The sequence below is a fragment of the Phyllopteryx taeniolatus genome, chromosome 5 (genome assembly GCF_024500385.1).
Source record: "Phyllopteryx taeniolatus isolate TA_2022b chromosome 5, UOR_Ptae_1.2, whole genome shotgun sequence".
In the NCBI taxonomy this organism is placed as follows: Eukaryota; Metazoa; Chordata; class Actinopteri; order Syngnathiformes; family Syngnathidae; genus Phyllopteryx; species Phyllopteryx taeniolatus.
In genome coordinates, this window is record NC_084506.1 from 28,270,623 (window position 1) to 28,296,394 (window position 25,772).

The 25,772-nt window shown below is 39.2% G+C and overlaps 1 protein-coding gene across 2 annotated transcripts; it reads right to left on the reverse strand.

The window, feature by feature from the left end:
• On the reverse strand, window positions 1-25,766 carry stra6 (signaling receptor and transporter of retinol STRA6). Of its 2 annotated transcripts, XM_061774497.1 has the most exons (19): window positions 25,636-25,730; window positions 25,079-25,128; window positions 20,658-20,902; window positions 19,569-19,635; window positions 18,194-18,276; window positions 16,849-16,982; window positions 14,731-14,897; window positions 13,701-13,826; window positions 12,076-12,146; window positions 9,443-9,522; window positions 9,309-9,370; window positions 9,013-9,175; window positions 7,567-7,642; window positions 7,152-7,285; window positions 6,165-6,282; window positions 5,887-5,988; window positions 4,900-5,063; window positions 3,368-3,505; window positions 1-473 (listed from the first exon to the last, which is right to left on the reverse strand). In XM_061774497.1, exons 3-19 carry the CDS (start codon window positions 20,726-20,728, stop codon window positions 247-249), a joined length of 1,983 nt encoding a protein of 660 aa, XP_061630481.1. In that variant the 5' UTR covers window positions 20,729-20,902; window positions 25,079-25,128; window positions 25,636-25,730; the 3' UTR covers window positions 1-246. The 2 variants fall into 2 exon arrangements, with proteins under 2 accessions (XP_061630481.1, XP_061630482.1); XM_061774498.1 differs by lacking the exon at window positions 25,079-25,128 and having other exon boundaries at window positions 25,636-25,766.
• Between the last annotated feature and the right edge of the window lie 6 nt (window positions 25,767-25,772).

A 25,772-nucleotide genomic window follows, 5' to 3' on the forward strand; every position in this document is an offset into this window, starting at 1 on the left:
GGATTGCACATCATGATGGATAGGTGCCTACACCAGCTCCTCCCATCGACTGGAGACTGTGCGCCACCTCCACACGTTAAGACCAGGGGACAACACGGCTCAGAAAAAAAAAAAAAAGCAGGACGATGACATGATCTCTACCATGCAGAGGCACTGAGCTCTAAGTACGCGTCTAAGTAAGGAGTGGAAAAATAACAACAGGACTGCATCATTCATTAACATTCATCACTATCCAGGCTTCATTGTTCAGTTGCAGGCGGCCGCCTCGGCCTCCTTCTTGTTGCCTTCTTTTGTGCTGCCCTTCAGGCTCCCGTTCACAAAGCTCTCGGTGGCCCTTCGTTGCTGGAAGTGCTTCCTGGTGCCCACCAGTGAGGGGTTGTTGGCCAGAGTGTAGAGGAGCTGCCAGTGGCCTCGCGCTCGCTTGGCACTGGAAACCTTCAGGTGCTTCTTCTCCTGCTGGACCAGCTGGATCCCTGAGCACGGACATACAATGTCATATCATATCCTACTATAACATCACATCACATCACATCATATCACATACAGCACTGGTGGGGGATAGGGATTGACGAGCCCTGCCACAAATTGTGAAAAAACTCAAGTCATTGATCTCACCCCCTAAAAACGTTTTCAAATTTCTTATAGTATTAGTTTATCACATAAGTATAAATATCTCAAGAACATTTTAACATTTCAAACTCACGTTACATCTCCCTTAAAATAGCATATATAGGCAATTTGATTTTAGCAGCGCAAAAACATGCAGATGCAGTGAACCCAGGTTAAACTTAGCTCCTCTCCAATAGACAAACATTTTAAAGTCGTAATACATCACATCAACATACAGTACTTCCCTTACACCAATTACTACTTTCTTATTATCCAGGGCTTTGGCACCATCTTGCGGCAGCTTAGCTTGTTATAGAAAGAGTACGAAAATACGGTGGTGCCTTGAGATAAGAGCTTAGTTCATCCAGTGACCACGCTCATTTGCATCTCAAATCATCTTTTCCCATTTAAATGAATGGATATTACATTAATCTATTTCAGCCTCCCCCAAAACCCAACAAAAATATTTGAAAGGTGTTTTTAATGAGAAAAATAGCACTATAATAATATACTTAATAAAAACATACCTCAATGACGTAATTAAATAGAAGGTAAAGAAATTCCACATTTTATCCACTTTTTATTTCAATCCAATGGACATTGTGCTGCTCCTTCTGGCGGCTGCGCCTTGGCCACCTGGGTGCAGCTATAATACAGACATACGGAGATACTGTCCATGCCGACTGTCTCAGCTTCTCAGTCTGGCAGTAACATTAGTCATACTTCACAGAGGATAAAGAATGTATGCCTGTGAGTATTGTTATATTATACGTCTACACGTGTTGCTCCGGTGCTTGTGCTCAAATATCTGTTGCTTTAAGGATTATAGCACCGCGACACTGATGCTATCCGTCAGCCCATCTATGGTGCTTCCCATTACGAGTTAGCATTAAGCTCGCTGATTTTTTTTCCCTAAGGCATAGCTATGTTGATTTGGTTAAAAAGACGTTTAAATCTCTTCGTTTTATTTGAGTTGGGTTCACTGCTACCATACAACTCTCGTAACTCAGGTTTTTGCTCGTAAGTCAAAAAAAGAAATTGGCCGAATGACAGCTCGTATCTTGAAAAACTTGTCAGGGTCACTTGTAGCTTAAGACACCACTGCACGCCAGAAATACCCGTAGGTGAGTTTTTCAGCGAACAAAAGAGGCTAGGCAAATTGCGAACAGAGAATAGACAGGGGATTTCTGTGTATTCACTCACTGCACACATCATTAGGTACACCTGCAACATAAAATGAGATACAAAAGCTGTATTAAATATGGCATTTACATGCAATTCTCTCAAGTTCCACGTGAACATTTAGCGATACTTTTGAAAAGCCAAAAGACAACAAGGATTATACTATATTTTATTTCATCAGAGCATATCATAGCAACCCCAAGAAACCATGCAAATGTACCCCCTAGTGGCTGAAAGAAGTATAGGGATGAGAATCAGAGCAATTTGATTGGATGCGTGGTAAGTTGCTTCTGGCAATGCACTGACATAATTTTTCCGTCATTGCGGCAACATTGTTTCTCGGCCTTAATTTTATTTCACAAAAAGTTCAATTGTTCAGCATTTGGACTAAGTCATAACTCATTAATTACAAACATGATGCATCTTTTTTCTTTGAATTTAAATGGTTAGTGCAACAAAAACAAACAGAATTGTTAGAAAACAATAATAAAAACAGTTCCCAAAATGATGCTGTCAACTACAACTACAATATCAAACCTCTTTAAATGTCAAAAAAACAAAACCTTTTTAAAAATACAGCTGCTGCACTGGATCTCTTTGCAGGTGTCCCTAATATTGTGGTCAGTGGTAAGTGCACATTTTCTCTTCTACAGTATCAAACCAACAATAAAATTTGAAGCACTCTGAGGACCATACAGATATGACAAGAGTAATAATAGAAAGCAATCATATTGTAATCCTCTAGGCGTGGTGGAAATGCACGAACGCACGCACACGCACACGCACACACACACACACACACACACACACACAGGTTCCACCATTAACACACCAAAAGCTTCAGTCCCTTGACCATATGAATAGTAACCAGGCAATTAGAGCAGCTCATTTGCATAATCGGCTCCAAAATAATTAATTTATGTAATACAACACATTATTGTCATTATCCAGATGCATTGAGCAAGTAGGCACATTTTTACATCGAAAGGGCCCTGATGTGTTTTTCTGTTTATAGTGCACTTTATTGGGTGACCTCCTCATTTATCAGTGACTTATTCTCCTCTCCTGTCTCCAATCTAGCATTGAAGTAGTTATTTCTGTTCTTTAAATAACACATGGTAACTGCTGATAACATTTGGCCAGCGTGGACACACCAATAGGGCCGCTGAATACGTTACGAAAGATTTTATAGAGACCATAAGCCGCAGGACTGTAAATTATTCCACGCAGGACTCAATTTGCTCTTCACATATTAAATCAATTCGGCTTTCATTTCTATGGCGCGTGCGACACAGTGTCCTGATGGGATTATGTTTCGGAGACCTGCTGCTGAATGCCAAAGCGTCTCTGGACAAATCCAAGAAGCCGCCCGTGCTACGCTGCAGAACTGGTTGTTCAAATTAAAGCAAATCTATCTCCTGTTATTTTGCTTAGAATCATTAGTGGGATCTTTAAAAATGTCTACAAGTGTCTATGACCCTAACCCTAATCTGCAAGAGAATGCTTTTCCTAAATATGTTCCATATGAGCTCAGTTGTGTAAGATATGATGTTGGTTTTCTTTAAATGCTACACACCCTCTTCAGCATCCCTTGACCGCTGCACGACATTGTTCCTTTGGCTTGCAGACTCTAGCAGCATCCCGCAGAAAGCCTTCATCACAGGGTGGGACTGGCTCACCTCAATCTTCAGATAATGAGCGTAACAGCGGTAGGCTGCAGACAGACACAGGAGGTGAAGGGGGGAAAAAAAAATAATTGAAAAATGAACAATAAAATAAAATTAAAAAAAATGAATAAATAAATAAAAACTATCACTAAACCTGTAGGACACAGCCCTCCATGTTGGCTTTGAGGCAATCACACATAATGACCATACAATCAAGTGCTTTTTTTCTTCTTTTTAAGAACCTGCTTTTGCTGACAATAGATGTCTTAAACCTGCAGCTATTTCTGAGAACAATGTGCAATTGGAGTCGCTAGTACTGCACTGCATACAGATATCATTCAAGCTGCACTTAGCTAAACAGGGAAAAGAGGACAGGGTGCACCGTTTCTGGCGTCTAAGCAAGTGTTTGCTCAGAAAAAAATTGCTTCCTTTTAAACATTTCCATTTATAGCGACAAAGGCCAAAATGCTCCATTAGTAGTGACTAACATGCAACATTGTGTTTGTTAATAATTTATATGATTTAAGCTAAAACAATTAACATGTGTAACTATAGTGTTACAGTATTATGTAGCACAGGTCACAGACTCGAGTCTTGAATCAAGTCAGACCTAGGTGACAAATTGAAGGACCTATGACTTTCTTGGCTAAAACTTATGAAGGACTCAACTTGACATAATACTACATGACTTGACAAGTCTTGCCTTTTTAGATTGGAAAATCTTCATTTTCAAGGTAGCATGCAATATGATTTGTTTTTTAAATAAAAGTTATTTTTTTCCTGTAATGCGTGCGAACTTTGTCACGCCACTTGTATGCCATGACGCGGAGTCTAGAGGCTACTTCATGAAACATATTATGGAGGGTTCTCAAAGTAACTTTGGATTCATGGATTATGTTTTTGAGAAAATAGGGAAAAGAGAATAGCAACACTAAAGCTTTGCAACTTAAAGATAAGAGACTTCATCCATCATGATAAAACTAATAAAACAGGTAAGCTACATTTGCTTTACAGCTTAGCTCACCGATAGCTGGTCAAACATTAACTTGTTGGTTAAGTGCTTAATATAGAAAACAATAAAGTCAGACAATACAGAGACTGGTTTTGGAACCATTAAAAAACAATGTGATTGTGAATGGGTTAGTACAGTAAAGCTAACTAACGCAAGTACAGAAAGGCTTACAGGGTTGCAAGTGGCTAATATGCGAATATATGTTGCTGTTGAGCAAGATTGTACGACTTGACTTATGACTTGCTTGAAATTTAGTGAGGACTTGATTTGTTTGATTTATGGCACAGTCAGTTGGGACTTGCTCGAAACTTCAGGGCTAAGACTTGAGACTTACCTGCAACTTACTCCCCCCTCTAATGCGGTACACAATGTATGCATTTGTAACGCAGGCTGGTAGCATGTCTCTGTACGGTATCCAAAGAGGCTTACCTGGATCAAATGCCTCCACGTTTCTGTTCAGAAGGCTGATGTCCATGCGTCCCATGTGAACAATGTTGAACAAGGCTGTGATGATCATGCGCCAGACTCCTAGTAGCACCCCGATGAGAACATTGACTGGAAACAGCAGGTAGGTCAGCAGGAAGAGGTTGCCCCTGTGAGAGAGAGGAGCCTGAATCTATATACAAGGAAAGTAGCACCATAAAGTACAGTCTCAAACAGTGTTTCCCAACCTTTCTTCAGCAAAGGCACCTATTTTGAATAAGAAAAATCTCCCGGCAGACCACCAAATTAAAATGTCACAAAAAGTATATACAGTCGTCCCTCGCCATATCACGGTTCACTTTTGGCGGGCTCATAGCATTGCAGATTTTAAAATCATACATAATGTAATTTCATATTACAGATTTTTTGCATCATCACAGGATTTTGGAGTGACCATTTTCCCACAAGGACTAATATAGATAATATAGACACAGCTGCCACTACAATTTGAACTGCTTTAGTGAACGAAAGGTAACAAAATAAACATGTAACAAGCACATTCACACACTAGTTGCACAGCCACAACTGACACTCAACATGCAGAGTGGCTAACAGTTAATCAGTTAATGGCCTGCTGCTATACTGAGCCAACAACAACCAATTCTACACTCTCATTCGCTGACTCCCCACATCATTCAGCTAGCCAGGCCCCACCTTTTAAAAGCCTCAAAAGCATATTTGGTATTGGTATTATGCAAAATAAATTTTTACGCGATTACTCGAATAATCGATGGGATGATCGGTAGAATAATCAATTGTAAAAATATTCCATAGCCCCAGCCCTTATAGAAAGCCTTTATAACAGTATGAGAAAGGTTAATATGAATGTGGGGACCTAACGATAAACAAGACACTAACATATGCCGAATAATGATGATTTTATACCAGGACTTCGGTTTTCCTGTCTTTGTTTTCATGAAGATTCTGAATTACCTGTTGTCAAGGTCTCGTGTGCCAGCCATCCGGTTGATAAAACAAAACCTGGAAGTGATATGCTGAATCAGCACAGCCAGAAGAATCATCAGCCAGAAAGGCCTAGAGGGACAAAGTCAACAATCAAACACCTCATGTAATGTTCATTAAGAGACACACTTCACAATTTATTTGCATGTCACAGATAGGCAGCCTCACGCAGACCAAAAGGCATTGTCTACCTTAGCTTTCTTTAATTAGCACTATATTGGGTTGTGAGTAACAATCTCTGTTCTCACCACATGCTCCAGAGGATCTGAAAAAGGATGAGGTTCTGTCCGTGCAAGATGGGCATGACAATGAGGAAGACAGTGATGAGAAGACAGAGGAAGAACACCATGGTTTGGACCATCATGCCTACAGTGGGGAGAGATGGCAGTTAGAGTGCATCCACCAACACCCCAACACTTCCATCATTCTAACTAAGTCAGTCACTTGCTGGAACATGCATTAAAGCACATTATTTAAAAAAAAAAAGGGACAATAGACTCACTGAATAGAGACGTCGTACACCTGCACATTCTAATGAGATTCAATACAGGGGCTGTATCTGTAATTTTAATGTTTAATATTGTACAGGGTGTTCGCCAAAATAGCCATAGTCCAATGACATAGCCAGTTCGCATTACTTAATAACTGTCGTTTAATGTTAGTTTATTGTTTTACTTTTTCTTTTCTTTTTTCAGGGTGAGATAAATGACATTCACTAGGAATATAAAGACATTTTGTGTGTTAGAATATGCTTGAACACAGTCAAACAAGAATGCGCTGTGTGCATTTTTGAGGAAAGCCAATAAAAACACACCAAAAAAAAGCAGATTTGGACTTTTGGACATATATTTTAAAGGGAAAGTAAAAATCTAAATTGTGTGTCTTGAATTTGTAAAGTTGGATTATAAAATCTTTATCTGTTTGAATCGGTTGTTGGAATTTTGATAAATAAATCTTATTTTTTTTAAGCCCATTTAATTTCATTTGCCTAGGCCATTTAGTTGCTCAGCTATTCATTTTTGGAATGTCAAAACTTTTGGAACAACCTGTATTTTGCTGCCTTATGTAGAGAAACACTTCTCAGTATGACAAATTACAGTTATAGTCAAAACCGAGAAATATTTTCTTTGCAAAGTTACAGTTCTTGTTTTGAATTCCATGAGACTGTACGGTACCGCATATTGTGGCTGCACTGTATATTGTATTGTACTTTTTGTTTGATCTTTTAACCATACCGATGCAGACATGAGCTGCCGTGAAGCTGGTGTATCCCATCCAGCAGACCAGAGCTGGCCGGGAAGCCCGCATACTTCTCTGGCAGTTATAAACATTATAAATATCTCCCCTGTACAGGCCCTTTAGGTTGGAGCTGCAGAATAAAGGCACAAGAGGAGAGCAATTCACTGTAAAAGCAGAACATCTCAATCATTGTAATAGCCATTTTCACATCTTGCAGCAGTTCATGCTGAACAAATGCTGTTCTGTCTGTCTGGGAGATTATTACTCCATTATGTTAGAATAATGCCCACATGTGCTATTGTATTATAATGACAGCACCACAATGTCAAGCTCGCTTAGCAGAAATGAGGCAAAGAATGATTTATATAATTTAAAAAAAAAAAAAAAAGGGGGGGGGGGGTTTGTTCCTACCGATGGAGAACCATGGACCTCATGAACATTGCCAAGTTGACAAGACTTGACAGGGTCATCGCCGAGATGTAGCACACTGCCAGAAAATAAATACATTAGTATTGTGCTCCTCTTGTGCATTGTTAGTATTGTAGTGATTTGACCATCCAAGACAAGAAGCAGCTGCTTATTATGCTGAAAGATGCGGTTGCTGAGCTACAATGTAATACTAAAGTACAGTATGAAATTATCTGAGGACTACTACATACATCACAGCCATTCCGAGTAACGTCATGACTGCAGTACAGTATGTACCAGTGACTGTGAGAAGTATAGCAATCTGCTTCTACGATGACGCCTTTGATTTCACTATCGTTTTGTTGCAAACATAATACAGTGGTACATTGACTTATGATTTCAATTCATTCCATTACCTCAATTTACTCAATTTATATGTATATCAAATCAATTTTCCACATTAAAATGAATTGAAATGCCATTATTGTAATCAGTTCCAGGCCCTTAAAAAAAAAAATAAATATATATATATATATATATATATATACATATTTTTGATACACGTTTTGAATAAAGAAAAGTAGCCCTGTCTAAACACAATAAAAGAGAATTTAAAAAAATAAAATAGTTACATAAAGTGTGATTACTGTATGTATACTGTAGTATTTGTGTGTTGGATGATATTTGTGTGATATTTCAGTTTTTCTTTAATAAATCTGCAAAAATTTCTATGTCAATATGGAATGCTGTGTGTACATTAATGAGGAAAAAAATTAACTTAAATGATTTTAGCAAATGGCTGCAATATAACAAAGAGTGAAAAATTTCAGGGGTCTGAATACTTTCTGTACCCACTGTATTTGTGTGTTTGACTGTTTGCCCTATTCAATAAATGGCTGACAGTGCCCCGGAAACTGTGGCTCCCCTTGCCCACATGCAAGGGCATTACAGTAGCTCATTTGCTCTATTTTGTTTACCACTTCAGTCGGTCAAATTTTTACTTGCAACACAAAGCAAAAAAATGGACCAAACGACGGCTTGTAGCTAAAAAAAAAACAAAACATAAGAATGGCCACCGTAATAATGAGAAAACATATGTTTTTGTGAGCGCAAGAGCGTGACTGCTTGTCTCTTGGCACCAGAGGACAGTGGAGCCAAAAGCAGGAGTCCAGCATTACCATACGTGTTGTCACATGTAAGTTGTTGTTTTTACATTTAACAGTGGTTAACTTACACTTGCAGGACAACAGAAAATAGTTGTATGCACTGCATTGAGCACATGTCATCACAGTGTGAGTGGTTTTTGTTTTTTTAAACATTGTTGCACTTGTCAGTTCAGATTGTTAAAATGTTCCTGCCTGGACAATTAAGAAAGGTTTCATGATGTGACGATCTACTGGGGAAACGTTTCATCGATTAGTTTATTTTCATGCTTGTGGTCTCACTCACCCTCTACACACCAAATGTAATAGACCACTATTCGGACCACTTCGTGTTTGTCTGGAGAGAGCACGATCCTGAAGCCGGCTAAAACGTTGGCAATGTCTTCATCGACTCCCATGCGGGCAATCTGGAGTGAAGGCACCACGGCCATGATTAGCAGCAGGCCCACCTGAAATATTTAACATTTATTTAAATCAGTGTCACACGAAATCTATTAAAACAGTTGGAGATGAAATAACTCTTGCCACTTCCACAGACATCAAAATAACTCTTAATACAGCATCACAGTATTCACAAGTTACCTGATAAAGTGTGATAAATGACACCACTCCAGATATGGCCAACTTTAGAGGGAACCTGAAAGCTGTTTAGAAAGGTCAATGCTGTTGCCAGGAGTGCACAAATATAAAAAAAAGAAACTAAACTGACATTTCACCTTCCTCTGGCGTATAAATGTAGGACTTCACACCATCCTGTATTCTTTGAAGCAGCTTGGGGTTCTCTCTGCTTGATATGCTGGGGTGAAAGGTGAACAACAAGTTATACAATCTCACCCTTTGAATTCATTATACTGTACTTTGTTTGGAAAGATTGAATGCATTAAAACTGAACAAATGACAAAATAACTGGTGAATAAGGACATGCACATATTTTCCATTTCCACTACAACATTTCAACATCTTTTCTAACATAATAATAACAATTCAACAAGAACAAAGACAACCTGTTTCCTGTTGATAACCTGCCTGAGATCCGTCCAATGTAGTTTGGGTTTTGTCTGATATCTCTGCATATTTAACCAAGCCATCCCCACAGAGACAGAGCCTAGTATGTGCAACTTTTTTATTTGGAGGGGGAAGAGTGCCCTCCAGCTGCTGAATTCATACTAGGAGGTTTGCGGTTTGAAATGTTGTTGTTGAAATATACATACATTCCCAATTCCAATGAAGTTGGGAAATTGTGTTAAACATAAATAAAAACAGAATACAATGATTTGCAAATCATGTTCAACCTATATTTAATTGAATACACTACAAAGACAAGACATTTAATGCTCAAACTGATAAACTTTATTGTTTTTAGCAAATAATCATTAACTTAGAATTTTATGGCTGCAACACGTTCCAAAAAAGTTGGGACAGTTGGCAAAAAAGACTGAGAAAGTTGAGGAATGCTCATCAAACACCTGTTTGGAACATCCCACAGGTGAACAGGCTAATTGGGAACAGGTGGGTGCCATGATTGGGTATAAAAGGAGCTTCCCTGAATTGCTCAGTCATTCACAAGCAAAGATGGGGCGAGGTTTCATCTCTTTGTGAACAAGTGGGTGAGAAAATAGTGGAACAGTTTAAGGACAATGTTCCTCAATGTACAATTGCAAGGAATTTAAGGATTTCATCATCGACGGTCCATAATATCATAAGGGTCAGAGAATCTGGAGAAATCACTGCATGTAAGCGGCAAGGCCGAAAACCCCCATTGAATGCCCGTGACCTTCGATCCCTCAGGCGGCACTGCATCAAAAACCGACATCAATGTGTAAAGGATATCACCACATGGGCGCAGGAACACTTCAGAAAACCAATGTCAGTAAATACAGTTCGGTGCTACATCCGTAAATGCAACTTGAAACTACTATGCAAAGCAAAAGCCATTTATCAACAACACCCAGAAACGCCGCCGGCTTCTCTGGGCCCGAGCTCATCTAAGATGGACTGATGCAAAGTGGAAAAGTGTTCTGTGCTCCGACGAGTCCACATTTCAAATTGTTTTTGGAAATTTTGGTCGTCTCCTCCGGGCCAAAGAGGAAAAGAACCATCCGGATTGTTATGGACGCAAAGTTCAAAAGCCAGGATCTGTGATGGTATGGGGCTGTGTTAGTGCCAATGGCATGGGTAACTTACACATCTGTGAAGGCACCATTAATGTTGAACGGTACGTACAGGTTTTGGAGAAACATATGCTGCCATCCAAGCAACGTCTTTTTCATGGACACCCCTGCTTATTTCAGCAAGACAATGCCAAACCACATTCTGCACGTGTTACAACAGCGTGGCTTCGTAGTAAAAGAGTGGCCTGGACTGCCTGCAGTCCAGACCAGTCTCCCATTGAAAATGTGTGGCGCATTATGAAGCGGAGACCCCGGGCTATTGAACAGTGGGAAAGAGTGGGAAAGAATTCCACCTACAAAGCTTCAACAATTGGTGTCCTCAGTTCCCAAAAGTTTATTGAATGTTGTTAAAAGAAAAGTTGATGTAACACAGTGGTAAACATGCTTTTTTTTCCAGCTTTTTTGGAACGTGTTGCAGCCATAAAATTCCAAGTTAATGATTATTTTCTAAAAACAATAAAGTTTATCAGTTTGAAAATTAAATATCTTGTCTTTGTAGTGTCCATCCATCCATTTTCTGAGCCGCTTCTCCTCACTAGGGTCGCGGGCGTGCTGGAGCCTATCCCAGCTATCATCGGGCAGGAGGCGGGGTACACCCTGAACTGGCTGCCAGCCAATCGCAGGGCACATATAAACAAACAACCATTCGCACTCACATTCACACCTACAGGCAATTTAGAGTCTCCAATTCATGCATATTTTTGGGATGTGGGAGGAAACCGGAGTGCCCGGAGAAAACCCACGCAGGCAGAGGGAGACCATGCAAACTCCACCCAGGCGGGGCCGGGGATTGAACCCCGCTCCTCAGAACTGTGAGGCTGACGCTCTAACCAGTCGGCCACCGTGCCACCTCTTTGTAGTGTATTCAATTAAATATAGGTTGAACATGATTTGCAAATCACTGTATTCTGTTTTTATTCATGTTTAACACAACGTCCCAACTTCATTGGGATTGGGGTTGTACATACATACTAGACTTTACACCGATCTGATCGGTCTGATCGGTATCGGCCGATAAATAGCATTTCATGCTGATCGGCTTTAATGTCATAATTCGCCGCTCCCATCAAAAGACATTTACTCTGCGTCGCCATCGTGTACAGTATATTTGAATTTAAAAAATAGTTTATTTTTAGCCTTGTCGCGTGTCTTTTGATGGATGTAATGGACCCACTCACCTGATTTTCATGTGCTTTTTCTTCTGAAGCAGTTTCTTCACATAGTCGCTGTAGTAGCTGCTGTTTAGATCCTAAGAATGACGTGGGGAAGCAAATAACAGCTCAATCTCGATGACATTTAGAAGTCAACTGTAAAAGTTCAAGTTTCAAGACAAAAAACACAAAAAAAGGTTTTTTTTTTTTTTTACTATATTTAAAGTGCCCTGCAAAGGTTTTCACCCCCCCCCCCCCCCCCCCCCCCCCCCCCCTTGGCTTTTAACCCATTATGTTACATTCCACCACTAATTTCATGTTTTAATTGATGGATCCGCACAAAAGAATCAGTTTTGAAGTGATGGGAGACCTTAAAAAGGCCGCTCATGCTCGAAAACCCTTCATTTTTGCTGAATTTAAACAATTCTGCAAGGAAGAGTGGGCCAAAATATCTCCACAGAGATGTGAAAGACTTATCGCCTGCTATAGAAAACGCTTGCTTTCAGTTGTTGCTGCGGAGGATGGACCAACCAGTTATTAGGTTTAGGGGGCCATTACTTTTTCACACAGTGTCAGGTAACTTCAAACAGTCTTTTCCCCCCAAAATAAATGAAATCACCATTTAAAAAGAGCATTTTAAGTTCACTTGGGTTATATTTGTCTGATATTTTCATTTGTTTAATGATCTTTAACATATACACACACACAGTGTATTCTATAATTTAAAAAAATAAAAATCTTAAAATTGGCACATGTATAGCTATTCACCACCCTAAAGTCAGTACTGTCTACAGCCGCCATTTGTGGCCATCACGGTTGCAAGTTGTTTTTAATAAGTCTCTATGACCTTGCCACATCTGGCCACTGGGATTTTTGCCCATCCCTCAAGGGAAAGCTGCCATAGCTCCTTCAAGTTTGACGGTCACTTACAGACCAGTACAGGTTTGGCTCAAGAATATCACCGTATTTAGCACCAACCCTCTTTTCCTCGGCTCGGACCAGTTTCTCAGTGACTGCTGTAGAAAAACATCCCCATAGCATGACGTCTCACCACCATGTTTCAATAATAATATATTTTTGTGTTTAACTGAGAAAATACAATTATGTGAAACATTAATTAAAGCGCCATACATTGTGGTCAACTACACACATTCCTCGTTACATAAGGTACTGTACTGTGTTGATGTGATTTTGAGGTATCTTTGATGGTGGACATGGGGAGCAGGCACAATCGCCTAAACACAGCTTTGTCACAACAGTGTCAAGATTAGCATAAAATAAACATGCCATTGTGTTTCCTCAGTGAAAGAAACACAGCAACCTTCAGATAATCTGATCAAGAACATAACATAAACCAATTACATCAAATCTACTTAAAATGGTTAGGCTTTTGGCACATTGCATCAGCCGAGACGGAGCATGATAAGTACTGAAAAGCCTAAGGTCTCATACAGTGTGTGTGTACATTCGGAAAAAATATACAGAGTGTCTTAGTCCAGATTTTTTTTTAACAGTGCAGGCATTGGTGAACATTAGTTACTATTCAATAACAGGGTGTTCAGACACCTATAGACAGCACAAGCAGACTAAACATGCCAGGTGCAAAAATGTTATTTTAACATGAGTGGATAAGATGGGGCAACATGACTTACCTCAGTAACATTGTTCTTTTCAGTGCCCTTCAAGCCCTTGAAAAGAAGAAGTGGGTACTGGAAACTGAGGAATGCCAAGCAAGCTATCTGGGGCAGGCTGGAGAACAGAGAATAGTGTTTATGGATCTAAAGGAAAAAATAAATAAAATTAAATCGTTAGTTTTGGTCACCCATAAAATAGCTTACTATTAAACAACAACAACAACAACAACAACAACAACAACAAAAAAGAGGCAGAAAATGTTATGGCCACTAGAGACAGGCCTATCTGATTGTTGCGAGTCATGAAACTTATTGTTGGTTAAGTCTGTATTGAAACTAAAATGAAACGCCCTCCTCAGTATAACACTGGTCATGAAATAGGAATTGAGAACATCACATTACAAATAATATGAAAAAAAAAAAAAAAAAATTTTTTTTTTATTAACTGGTCATTAATTCTACCAAACTACTATCACCAAATGTTGTCAAATACATACATCCCAAATCCCTACTTTGATCAAATTCCAGTTTTGTTTATTTGATAAATAACTATTTTGCAGTGGTTCTTTTCAGTTTTTCAGTAATGTATAGTTATTTTCGTGAAGTATACATTTAGCTCAGTCTTGCACATTATCCCAGCATCTTTAGCAAAGAGAAAACCATTACAAAATGTATAATAAAGTATGGATGCCACTGAGACACACTAAGGTGATTAAGTGCGACGAAGTTTCTTGATTAAGACAGGGAAAGTAATTGCTTTGAGTCAGAACCATTCATTGCAGAGGGGGGGGAAAAAAATAAGTGGATGTGGCATTAAATCTCTGAGTCTGGGCAAAGATTAAAACTTCTACCAGGTAGCCACTTTGAAAGGGTGATAGTCATCTTTTTAAATCCTGTTTCTTATATACAACAGATATAAGACATGGTTTGCTCATAAAAGGGTTTTCCAACAAGAACAAATTAGTTCATCCCCTTCCAGTGCATACATTAATTAGACTGTAAAAGGACAGACATTTACTTTGTTGTGTTGATAGTGATCTGTGCATACCTGTGGAGTTTTGGGGCAATCGATTTTCTGCCAAACCAAGACACCAAAGTGCGTCCATGACAAAAGGCTCCCGAGTACATAGCCGACTTTATTATGTAGGGTGCCACATGCCAGGAGAGGGTAGTAAAGTGTGGGGTAGAAGAAGACTCCCAGGATCATCCAGTTCTCTGCAGACGCAACAAACAAAGTGTGAAGCACTCAACTGCCACTTCATAAGGGACACCGGCACAATCAAATAATAGAGCTCCATTAACCATTCTGTCAAAGAAAATAAATCTAAGTTTTGATTAACGCTGTCTGATAGGTATGCATTTACATAGAAAAAGTATTATAGTAATTGTAGTTTGCAGTTGTGTAGATTTGCACTGCATCACACTAACAAGTATTTCTAATATGTTGTTAGCTTTCTTCAGGTACAGCGTATATGAAAAGTCTACACACTCCTCTTCAAATGTTAGGTTTTGTGAAAAAAATAGCTCAAGATGTTAAATGGGAGTGAGCACACACCTGCCACCATTTAAATTGCCTCTGAATAACCTTCAAAAAATTTCAGTTATTCTAGTAGGCTGTCCTGACATTTTTTTGCTTTCTCGCAGAAGCCTGAAAATGTTGTGCTAACACTGACTGGTAATTCCAACTGTTCAGAATTCCCTCCACCTTGTAAAAGGCCTCAGTTCCAGCTGAAGAAGAACAGCTCCAAAGCATGATGCTGCTGCCACCATGCTTCACTGTAGGTACGATGTTTTTTTGGATGATGAGCAGTGTTGTGTTTTTGCCAAACATATCATTTGGAATTATGGCCCCCCAAAACATCACCCTTGGTTTCATTGGTCCATAGCACATTTTGCCACGTGTTTGGGAAATTTTAAACAGATCTAAATCAGGCTTCTGTTATAAAGCAAAAAAAAAAAAAAGGTCAGGAGACCACCACTACTAGAACAGCTGATTTTTCTCCCCTCAGTTTTAAGAGTATGTCCAACTGTGGACATCTGTCCAACCACATTTTAGTACGTTTTTAACTTTCCCCTTCGAAAATATTTTTTTCTTTCACTAAATGGTATTCATAATTCAAATTACTTTTTAATTCAAATACAATTATTCCATAAATACATTGGTATTGGTATTAGTACAGTATTTGTAAAATTGCTTATTTTTATATTTTCTATTGTAATATTATACAATAAATTAGTTAATCAATTATTACCAGATACATTGAATTAGAATAATAAAAATGTTGTAAATATGTTAAGTTTCATAATAAAATAATAATAGATTTTCATGTTTTAAATTGTATTAATGTATTTGTAGTCATTTAAATATAATTAACTAATTATTTAATACAAAAATGTTAAACATATTTAAAAAAATTTATTTTTTTTATATTTTCCATTTCATTATTTACAATAAATCAATCAAGCAATTATTGAGGTGATCAAGTAAATATTAAGGTGATTGAATACATTTTAATAAACTACTTTTAGGGGAAAAAAATACTGCTACAAAGATAACAGGACGGTAGATAATATAAATGCTCATTAGGCCGAATTTAAAAAAAGGATGTGGCCCGCAGGTCATACTTTATATTCCCCTGTTCTAGGGCATACATCTTGGTATTATTATATTTTAAGCAGCACTTTGTACTCTAGGCAGCTTTACCCTGTAAAGTGCTACCTGAGTACGCCATATACTGAGAGATATACTGTATATCTGAAGAGAACATCAAGTTCTGAATGCAAAAGATCCTCTTACTAACACTGCTGTGGTGCAAAACCAACTCTGAGTGACTGGAGATCACACCGTGTTAAAGCTACTCTGCTAATTAAAGCGTGTGTTGTTTTGGGATTGTACAATGTAGCGAAGGTTTACAACATTCAACGAATTCTTATACAATTTCATTTCAGAAATGAAACAGCTTAGAGTCGAAAACAACACAGAGCCACAGAAGGAAAACGATCCAGTTATGTAATGGAATGACCATGTGTAAGACATCCTGAGTGCAAAGCTTGCTCCCAATGTCAGAGGACATAACAATGTCTCTCCATCTAAAACGTTTTCAGTGCATGTAAAAGCAAACGAGAAGAACTGATGTTGGTGAAGGAAGTACAAAAATGACCTTACGTTTGTTCTCGGCTTCTGTAGTGAAGGGCAGAGGGTTTGGTAATATGACCATGCTGCAGAGTTTACACAAGAGCACTCCAAACACAGCCACTGCCAGGCCCTTGTGCTGGGTATGGTCCAGGAAGTTGACCGGACTGCGGAAACCAAGTGGCAGGTATTTAGAGCCCACATGTTAGCGGCCTTGCATGCAGCTGAGATGATTATTGAGCAGACATGATCAAAAGGGTCCTCATCAGTGTTTTGGGTGATAATCAAATAAATACAAGCTACGTAGCCCACATTACTTCAGATGCAAAGGGGTGTTTGCGGTTTACTTTTTTTTTAACTAACGTGCCTGAGGCAGAACAACATATTACAGATAAGGTGTCAATCATTTGCCGCACACTCATGGGCCTACATCATACACACATCATAGCTCATTTGCTACCAATTGGACATTATATTAGCAAACAGAGAGCAATAGGACCTCAGGCAGTTGAAAGACTTCAGAAGTGATGCAGAATTAGCAACATTTCTGCACAACAGGTAGTTTCATCACTCTTTTTTATTTTTAATTGATTCAACAGATGTTAGTGAGGGGCGTGGCTTTGGTCACATGTCAAATCTTGCTAGCAGTTTTAAAACAGCAAACTTCCCTTTAAGAAGAACAAAATACTGTAGATGGGAACCCATTTATTAATTTAATCAGCTATCTAACTTAACATGGTTTATTTATTCAGTATTTACTGAGTTAAATGTGGTAAACATGAAAATAAGTAAGATTTGGAACTGTTATTACATCGTAATTAATTGATACACGATTATTTTAACACTAGACTGAGATGCTGATTGTGTAACTCACCCTGACATTATATAATAATCTCACTTATGAACGTATTTTGTCCATTTAGTTTTTCCTTTTTAAAGACGATGTGTGTGTTGTGTGTCTCATCATTAGTTCTTATTTGTTGGGAAAGCGTACCAACAAGGGGAGGGTGGGATGGGCTTATTTAAAAAAAAAAAAATCAAAAAAAAAACTTTTTTTTTTGTTCAACTGTCATGTTGCATAAAGTTTTGGATGCTGCATAAAACCAATAAAAAGATGTGGTAAACATACATTTGTTACCATAGTGAGTGAGGTTAAAACCAATTAATGTGCATGCGGAAAAATGAATAAACTGATCTGTTGTAACATTTTAGCAAGGCACTGCACAGAAACCATAACTTACAACACATTGTTAATTTAAATTACAGCTGTAAACTGTATCACATTGGAAACTAGTGTGAGAAATGCAACGTATACTTTTGGTTGGTAATATGCAAAAATGGCACTGTAGTGGTTACCTGAAGTTAATTAGAGCCTCACCTGAGTAAACTTGGGAGTCCTTTCTGTTTGCTGGCCGCTTTTGTGCGTCTGGCTAAGACTGCAAGGATCACCATGACGACAAGCTGGAGGAGAAGATACATTAGTTAGCATTACAAGCAGAGCAGCGTGGCCAGAGGAGCAGCAACTTCATTTGAGGTCAGGCCTTACTATGCTTCATAGATGTGCAAAAAGAAAAAAAAAAGAAAAAAAGTGGAGTGGATGAAGGTGGCCCAACAAAAAAACAAGTGGCTCATTAGTGCCCCCCATGGATGTGGCCTGAATGAAACATCATTAGTCAAGATCATTGAACAGTGAGAGTTCAGTGACCTTTCATGACCTGGAACAAATTTAGGAAACAGGGAAAAAGAAAGAATGCCATGCTTTAAATTGGACCTGTATGGACCAATTCTTGACCACAGATTAGTAAAAAGAAGTGTCATCAGTTTTAGGATGTGCAGGAGAACATTTTCTTTTCATTGACAGAGTTGATTAAAAGAGACAACACTTACTCCAGTTTCACACTGAAATCAAATACATTTGTAAAATTATGCAAATAAAAACTGATTGACACCTTTTGGGGTATTATTATGAGTGTTGATGTCATTTCTGCCTTATTGACCGACAGTCTTTATGCTTGCAAGTGGGACAGGATGTGTTCTTGCAGTTCAATGGCAGTCTTTGGTGGTGTATGGGCCACATACGAGTTATGTCAGGGAAGTTCCAGGACTGGTGTCACAAAAGCTCCATTGCAAATCCAAATTACAAACCACAAGTTTTACCCTTTGAGGTAATCCCCCTGGAGTCCAACGAACTTCCGCAGCCTTCTTTTCATGCGCTCCATCATCATGGCTATCTTGATGTAGGCCACATCTTCAAAATGGGTCCCCCTTGATGAGTCACTTTGGAAAGAGGGGGGGAAAGAGAAATATCGCACAGAGCCAGGTCGAGTGCGTAAGGAGGTTGCTCCAGCATGGCCAAGTTCTTCTTTACCATGAAGTGTCAGATGTTCAGGGCATTGTGAGCAGACACGTTGTCATGGTGAAACAGCCGCACAACTCTCACCTCTTCTCGAGCACTGAACGAAGCAAACGCCACAGGATCTCTCTGTAGATGTGCTGGTTGACCGTTTGGCCCACAATATCGGGCGAAAACTCGTAGTTTGTAGTTTGGGTTTGTAATAGTTTGGTGACACCAATCCTGGAACCTTCCTGACATACCTCGTGCAGCCACCCAACAAATATGATTTTTGAAAGTTGGATTGTATTAAAATACTGTACTGGCATTACGCGCTCTTCCTAATGCTAAATGCTAGCATGTTTCCAAAGCTTCAGTGAGTAAGTGTCAAGTCGTGTTCAATGAATGAAAAGAGACTCACTGATATTGCGCTGATGCATATGTGGTGGAGCCTGTCATCTGCAGTGGGGTCACATGGAGGAATTATTCTAAAGAAAGGAACGAACACACACACACAAACACGAGAAGAACAATCAATGTGTGTTGTAACACAAAGCCTTGAGTAAGTGAGGAGGCCTGCACCTCACTAAACCTTTCACACGTCACCATCAGGACCTTTTGTGGCAGCTGAAATCCTGTGGCAGAGATTTGCATTTAACCGGATTGTTATCAGCGTGATGCAGGAAACAACTGATGCCTATGTTCACGTTACTGTGCACTACAAGAGCAGGAATGCCTAGTCATGAGGAAGTCATTACCACTTTCATATTAGAAGAAGGTCTCATGGAGTACAGGTTATGAATGTGCATCTGAATAGCGACATCCAGGATGGATAAAGCAAGGACAAGCGCCCTTCACCTGTGCAAACATTGAGCCAATTTGGGACTTTGGCCCTCACTCAAAGAGCAGACACTGGCATCACATCAAACCACATGTAAATTTAAAGCAATGTCAAAATTCACAACTACTGTCACAGTCTGCAGAGACGATATCTGACTGTTTACATGCTGCAAAACTGCTAAAACCACTAAAAAGCTACATTAAAGCTAGAAGGACCACAACTCAACAGTTTATAATTGAGCATGACAGTTTAAATGCGGGACTGTTTGACAAATGGCCCTTGTTTCATCGTGATCGCGTTTCACTGTTGATCTAAGGAAATGATCTAATAGTAATATTTATTCTCTTAATTTTATCATCTCTGCAAGTTTAAGAATGGAAACCTAAAATTGACCGACCAAAACAGTCAGTTGTGGGAAGTTGGGAGTGGCTATGCTTGAAGAAAACTATTACCGTACTATGTTAAACTTAATGACTGATATGTCATTTTTGCCCTTTCTTAGTTGTTTTCCTAATCTGTTCATCTGAAGTCTTAAAATATGACAATGATGAAGCTTGTATGTATAAACTGGAGGGAAGGCTCACTCACCTGTAAAAGGGCTTGCTCACATACATTTCTACACTTAAAATATGAGTAACACCACCAAAAAATGCAAGTCATTTTACTCACTCTCTGTTAATCTTCTTGGACACAGGGTCATAGTCTGGGTACTCGTAGTCCGGCACAGCATCGTTATCCATTGTGCCGTCTCTTTTTCCAAACACTTCCAAAGTTTGCACCTGGGGAACTTCTCACCACAATTTCAAAGCGGCACACTCCTGTGATAGTGAGAAGCAAACCCGTGCCAATCCCCAATTTTTTCCAGCAGAGGCGTCCTTGTTGCCTAGCGTTGGGTCAGCTCAGGTGTCCTGGTCCTGTTAAGGAGAGAGAGTTACTGTGACAGCTCCGGGCTGCGACGTGCCTTGTCCACCCGGCAAAGGCCCTCATTCAGCAGAAGGTTACCACTACACTGAAAGACTGGGGAGGGAGGGAGGGGTAGAGGGATTGGGGTGGTTATGGGGAGGCAAAAGCATGTGTGTGAAAGGAGGGAATAAGTGGAGATCTGGGCAGCCAATCTGGAAGGCCACCTGCTGCTTACCGGGATTACATCAATTTGTGAAGTTGTGTTGTTGGACCTGTTGTTGCAGTCAGGTGTCCTTAGTTATGAAACTACAGCTGGGACTGTGTGGACGAATGGAGGCGATGAAGCACGCTATGTGGCCTTTGATGATGATAACGCTAAATCTTTTTAAGACATTGCCCAGCCTTGCATTGATAAAAGAGCTGCCCACCTTCAGCAGACACACTAGCAGACATTCCAACAGCTTCTTCCCTCTCGAAATCAACTTCTTAAACACCTAACCTACAATTCCATTGCAACATGCTGGCAATTTTTTGTCTTGAGTTTGTTGTCACATTTCTGTCGGGCCAATTATATATTACTCGTGCATTCACTGTAGTAGTCTCACCACGCTGCACAATTTGCATATCTGTTGTTGACCAATACGGGCCACTCATGCCAGAGTAGCATCTGCTCCATTTGCACACTGACTGAGGAGTATCTGCAACATTTGCACAATCAACATTGTCCCAGACTATCGTACTACTCGCGTGAAGTCTCGGCGCCCTTTGCACAATGTTTATTGCACCGGACTATTGTAATATTAGTCATTCGAACTGCTCTAAGTGCTAGAGGACTCTGCATCTTTTGCACAATTGTAAAAAAATAAAAAGATTTAAAATGTACCGGCATTACCAGATAACTAGCAACCCTTTATTGCTCAGTGACTGTTTTCCTCAATGTCTTTATGTCTCAAAAGTGTTCTCTGTCAATTGACTGTTGATTGTCTGTTGTCGTACTCAAGCGGCTCCAATTACAGGAGACAAATTCCTTGTGTTTTTTGGACATGCTTGGCAAATAAAGATGATTCTGATAAGGATCAAGAACAAGTTCATTGACCTTGACACTTTATCAACAACAGATAAATTACAATTGAGATTTTCCTTGGCCAGTGGAAATAGTTTTCCATATTTAGTCTACATCATATATGTCAAACTCAGGCCCGCAGGCCAAATCCGCCCCATAATGTAATTATGTTTAGCCCGCGAGACCATATCAAATGTGTATTAGAGCTGGCCTGCCGCTAATACTACAAATCCTAGAATGCTTTGCTTGCGTGTTGGCGTGCGAGTTGAGACCAGCAAGCGCCCCCTCCTTTTCTGTTGCAATCATTAGTAACTACCAGTCTTCTCGGGCAAATTCATACCTACCCTTCCCCAAAAATGGCCAAACAAATGATTGAAAACAGGTGTTTTCAAGACAGGTGGAAGGCAGATTATCGGCTCACAACAGACTTTAGATTTCAGATCTATAGATTTTATCTATTTAAATAAGAAACAAATACCACTGATGTGTCTTTTATTGCACATTTTATTTCGCCTGTGTTTATAATATTAAAGTTTGCTTATTCCAGATTCAGTTAAGTTTGTTTTCATATGATAAGATTTAACATTACATGTCTCGAGAGAGGCGGCACAGTGTTCGACTGGTTAGCATATCTGCCTCACAGTTCTGAGGACTGGGGTTCAAATCCCGGCCCCGCCTGTTAGGAGTTTACATGTTCTCCCCGTGTCTGCATGGGTTTTCTCCAGGTACTCCGGTTTCCTCCCACGTCCCAAAAACATGCGTGGTAGGTTGAGTGACGACTCTAAATTGCCCGTAGGTGTGAATGTGAGAGCGAATGGTTGTTTGTTTTTATATGTGCCCTGCGATTGGCTGGCGACCAGTTTGGAGTGTACCCCGCCTCTTGCCCAAAGATGGCTGGGATAGGCTCCAAACAAAAACGTTACATGGACACAGCAAAAGGTCACCTTTGCTCCAATTATTCTTTTACCAAGAATAGGATAAATACTCACACAACTATTTAAATAGTATGCAAGTGCTCGCCTATGCGCAAAATAGGCTGACTATTACAGATTTGGTCTGCTACAATTGGTCTGCTGCAATCAGTCCCTGTACTGAGACCGTGGTCGTTTCGCAACACTGGCTCCATGTCAGAGCACACTCATTATGGCGGGATTAAAGCCACACTTAGTTTAGAAAGCAACACAACTTTCCCTCCCAGCACTCCTGAGAAAAGGCTGTTTCTCAAGCACAGTAAGCCACCACATCGAATATGCTCGGGGGAGAAAAAGCAGCCCGGCAAATAAAGGGGTCAATGAGCAAAGAATGCTTTGAACGCTTCTAATGACATCACACAGAAGCACTTTGATTGCGCCAGACATTCCACTTGTATCAGGTTTAGGGAGGCTGGCTCAAAAGACCTTTTCAAAGTGCATTGAAAAGCCAACATCAATGCACCTGACCAATAATCTTGTTGACTACACATCGGAATTAATTGATTGTGATGTAATCATGACATGAAGGACATTAAAAACACATCACCTTGCACCTCACAATAAACATGCATCTACTGAGGAGCTTATGTTTCCACCTTAAGAAAATTTGTGCAAAAATTATGACAAAATTAGCTACATGAAGGGCTAGGACAATTAATTTTAAGTTTAATGCTCAGAAAAAAAAATTCCCTCACCAAATTCTTTAGCAGCTTCTGCAGTTCAAAGAATACGTTCATAAACAACATGGCTGGCAAGGTAAGTTAATAAAAACCAAGCTAACATTTTTTTTTGACCCTCCAACAACAAGCAACTTTAATTTCCACTAAGAAACAAGACAACATGAGCAGAATAATTTTTACACATTGTTTTTTCTGTATGACAAGAAAGGAGCATGGTGGAAGGCAATGACAGTATCAAACGTGCTGCAAATGACTAAATTTGCCAATTTATATGTTGCAAAAGCAGTGATTTACCAGCATGTTGGAAACTTTTATTACCAAGGTCCCATGATTTCAAAAGCCATTTTTCCAATGTTTTATGCAAAATATAGGTGAATATGAATATGTTATCAGGTTTACGTTTGACATCTATGCGGTTTGTTGATTGTATGCAAATAGCTGATTACTTTGCAACACCTGACAACCTCAGAGGAGTTGAGGAATAAATGGCTTCAATTTATTTTGGAAGAAATTTTGACTTATGTGACTGTCATCTGCTTTTTCTATAGGTGAAAAGGGAAAATAGTTTAAAATAAGAAATTAGATTTTTGTTTGAAAACAAATCTCAAGAATTTAATTTAAGGGCATTTACCCAGTCAATTTGATGTTGAACTTTTTGAACGGAAAAATAAATTGTGAATAAATTAGTCTGGGATTTTGTACAAGCGTTCAGAAAAGAGACACCAACATTGACGAATAGAAGACAGCAATATTATTTGGGCAATGGATTGAAAAATCCCATAGCTTCTAGGAAGGTAGAAAAACAACTATGAGCATACAACTATTAAATAGACTCAAGGAAATACCACTTAGGTACACCGGCAATAGGAGTCATCCAATAGAGGCTCCTACTGCCGCTACAAGATTAGAAATAGCACTGAGAAGGGCACAGACAAGGCCTAACAATTCCAGTTTACTGGATCTAAATAATGATAACTTCACCAAATATTTGGGTCATACTGAAGCTACACACCAAGTTGAGAGTTGTTATTGGAGATGATTTTGTTAAGAGGTATGAGATGGGAGGTACATCTCAATGTAGAATTTGTAATACAGCACTTTTAGATTGTTGGGGTGTACTTCAAAGTTGTTGCTTGTCAGGGGTACAGAATGACATAGGTGACACTTTATTTATCAATTCCCTCACTTTAAAGCCAATTATATATGTGACGTATTTGGAAGACGATGTCGTAATTCATGCTAATCTGAGGTGCTACTGCGCACGTTTGATCATTTTGAAAAGTGACTTCCAAACCAGGCTAACAAAAAAAAAAAAAAAAAGGCAACCTCAACAGCACAACACGTACTTTCAGTTAATAACTTGGGTCACCTCGTCTCGCCTTTCACACACGTGTAGAGTTTGTATACTCGTGGTGGGATTTTATTTTATTTTATTTTTTAAATCGTCTTTTATTATTTGGACGACTAACTCACCTGCCAGTTCTTGAACATCCGTGGACTTAAAACTGACATCATCAACACCCCTTTAAAAAAAAAAAAAAAAAAAAAAAAAAGCTTTTTAGACCCTGTCCCTCTTTATGGCGACTTAACCACCCCATACATATTACTAATGGTAGTCATGCTAATAGATTTAGGCTAGCCCTGTTTATGTCATAGCTAATATTGTCTTCTAACCATTAGAAGACGTATACTTGGCTAGCGAGATTCTCACAACTAGCCGCAACTACTACTGCAAATCCCAGAATGCACTGCACAATAACATTTTGCTTATATGTTCGTGCCATATTACGTTTTCCCTTTAAAACATTTTCTGTATTTAGTTGTATTTAATTATAATTAAAACAAAACTAGAATCGTTATCTCATCTCTCATCATCATCGTTTTGCTGAACACTCGTTAAAGCTTGATCTCCTAGAATTGGCAAACACGAATCATGTGCAGAATTAAGTTTATTTTGAAAGCTGCCTTACTATACAAATCGATTGAAAGCACTCACAAATGACATACTTTAATTCAATGAGACACCTTACCGTATTATCCAAAAGACCTCAGTGTGCATTTAAATATAAAAATGCTCAGCGCCATCAAGAAGAAGAAGACAAGTGCAATTTATTTGTTGTGTGATTGCCTCACTCTGTAATTGTGCGTGAGGACTTTGAACGTCTCT

What these genes read in the sequence shown, in the direction of transcription:
- stra6 (XM_061774498.1), bottom strand. Translation starts at nt 20,728, where the DNA reads ATGGATAACGATGCTGTGCCGGACTACGAGTACCCAGACTATGACCCT. An exon ending in GGACTCCCAAGTTTACTCAG is followed by an intron (nt 16,983 to 18,193) that starts GTGAGGCTCTAA and finishes TGGTTTCCGCAG; the next exon opens with TCCGGTCAACTTCCTGGACC. An exon ending in TACAGAAGCCGAGAACAAAC is followed by an intron (nt 14,898 to 16,848) that starts GTAAGGTCATTT and finishes TTGCGTCTGCAG; the next exon opens with AGAACTGGATGATCCTGGGA.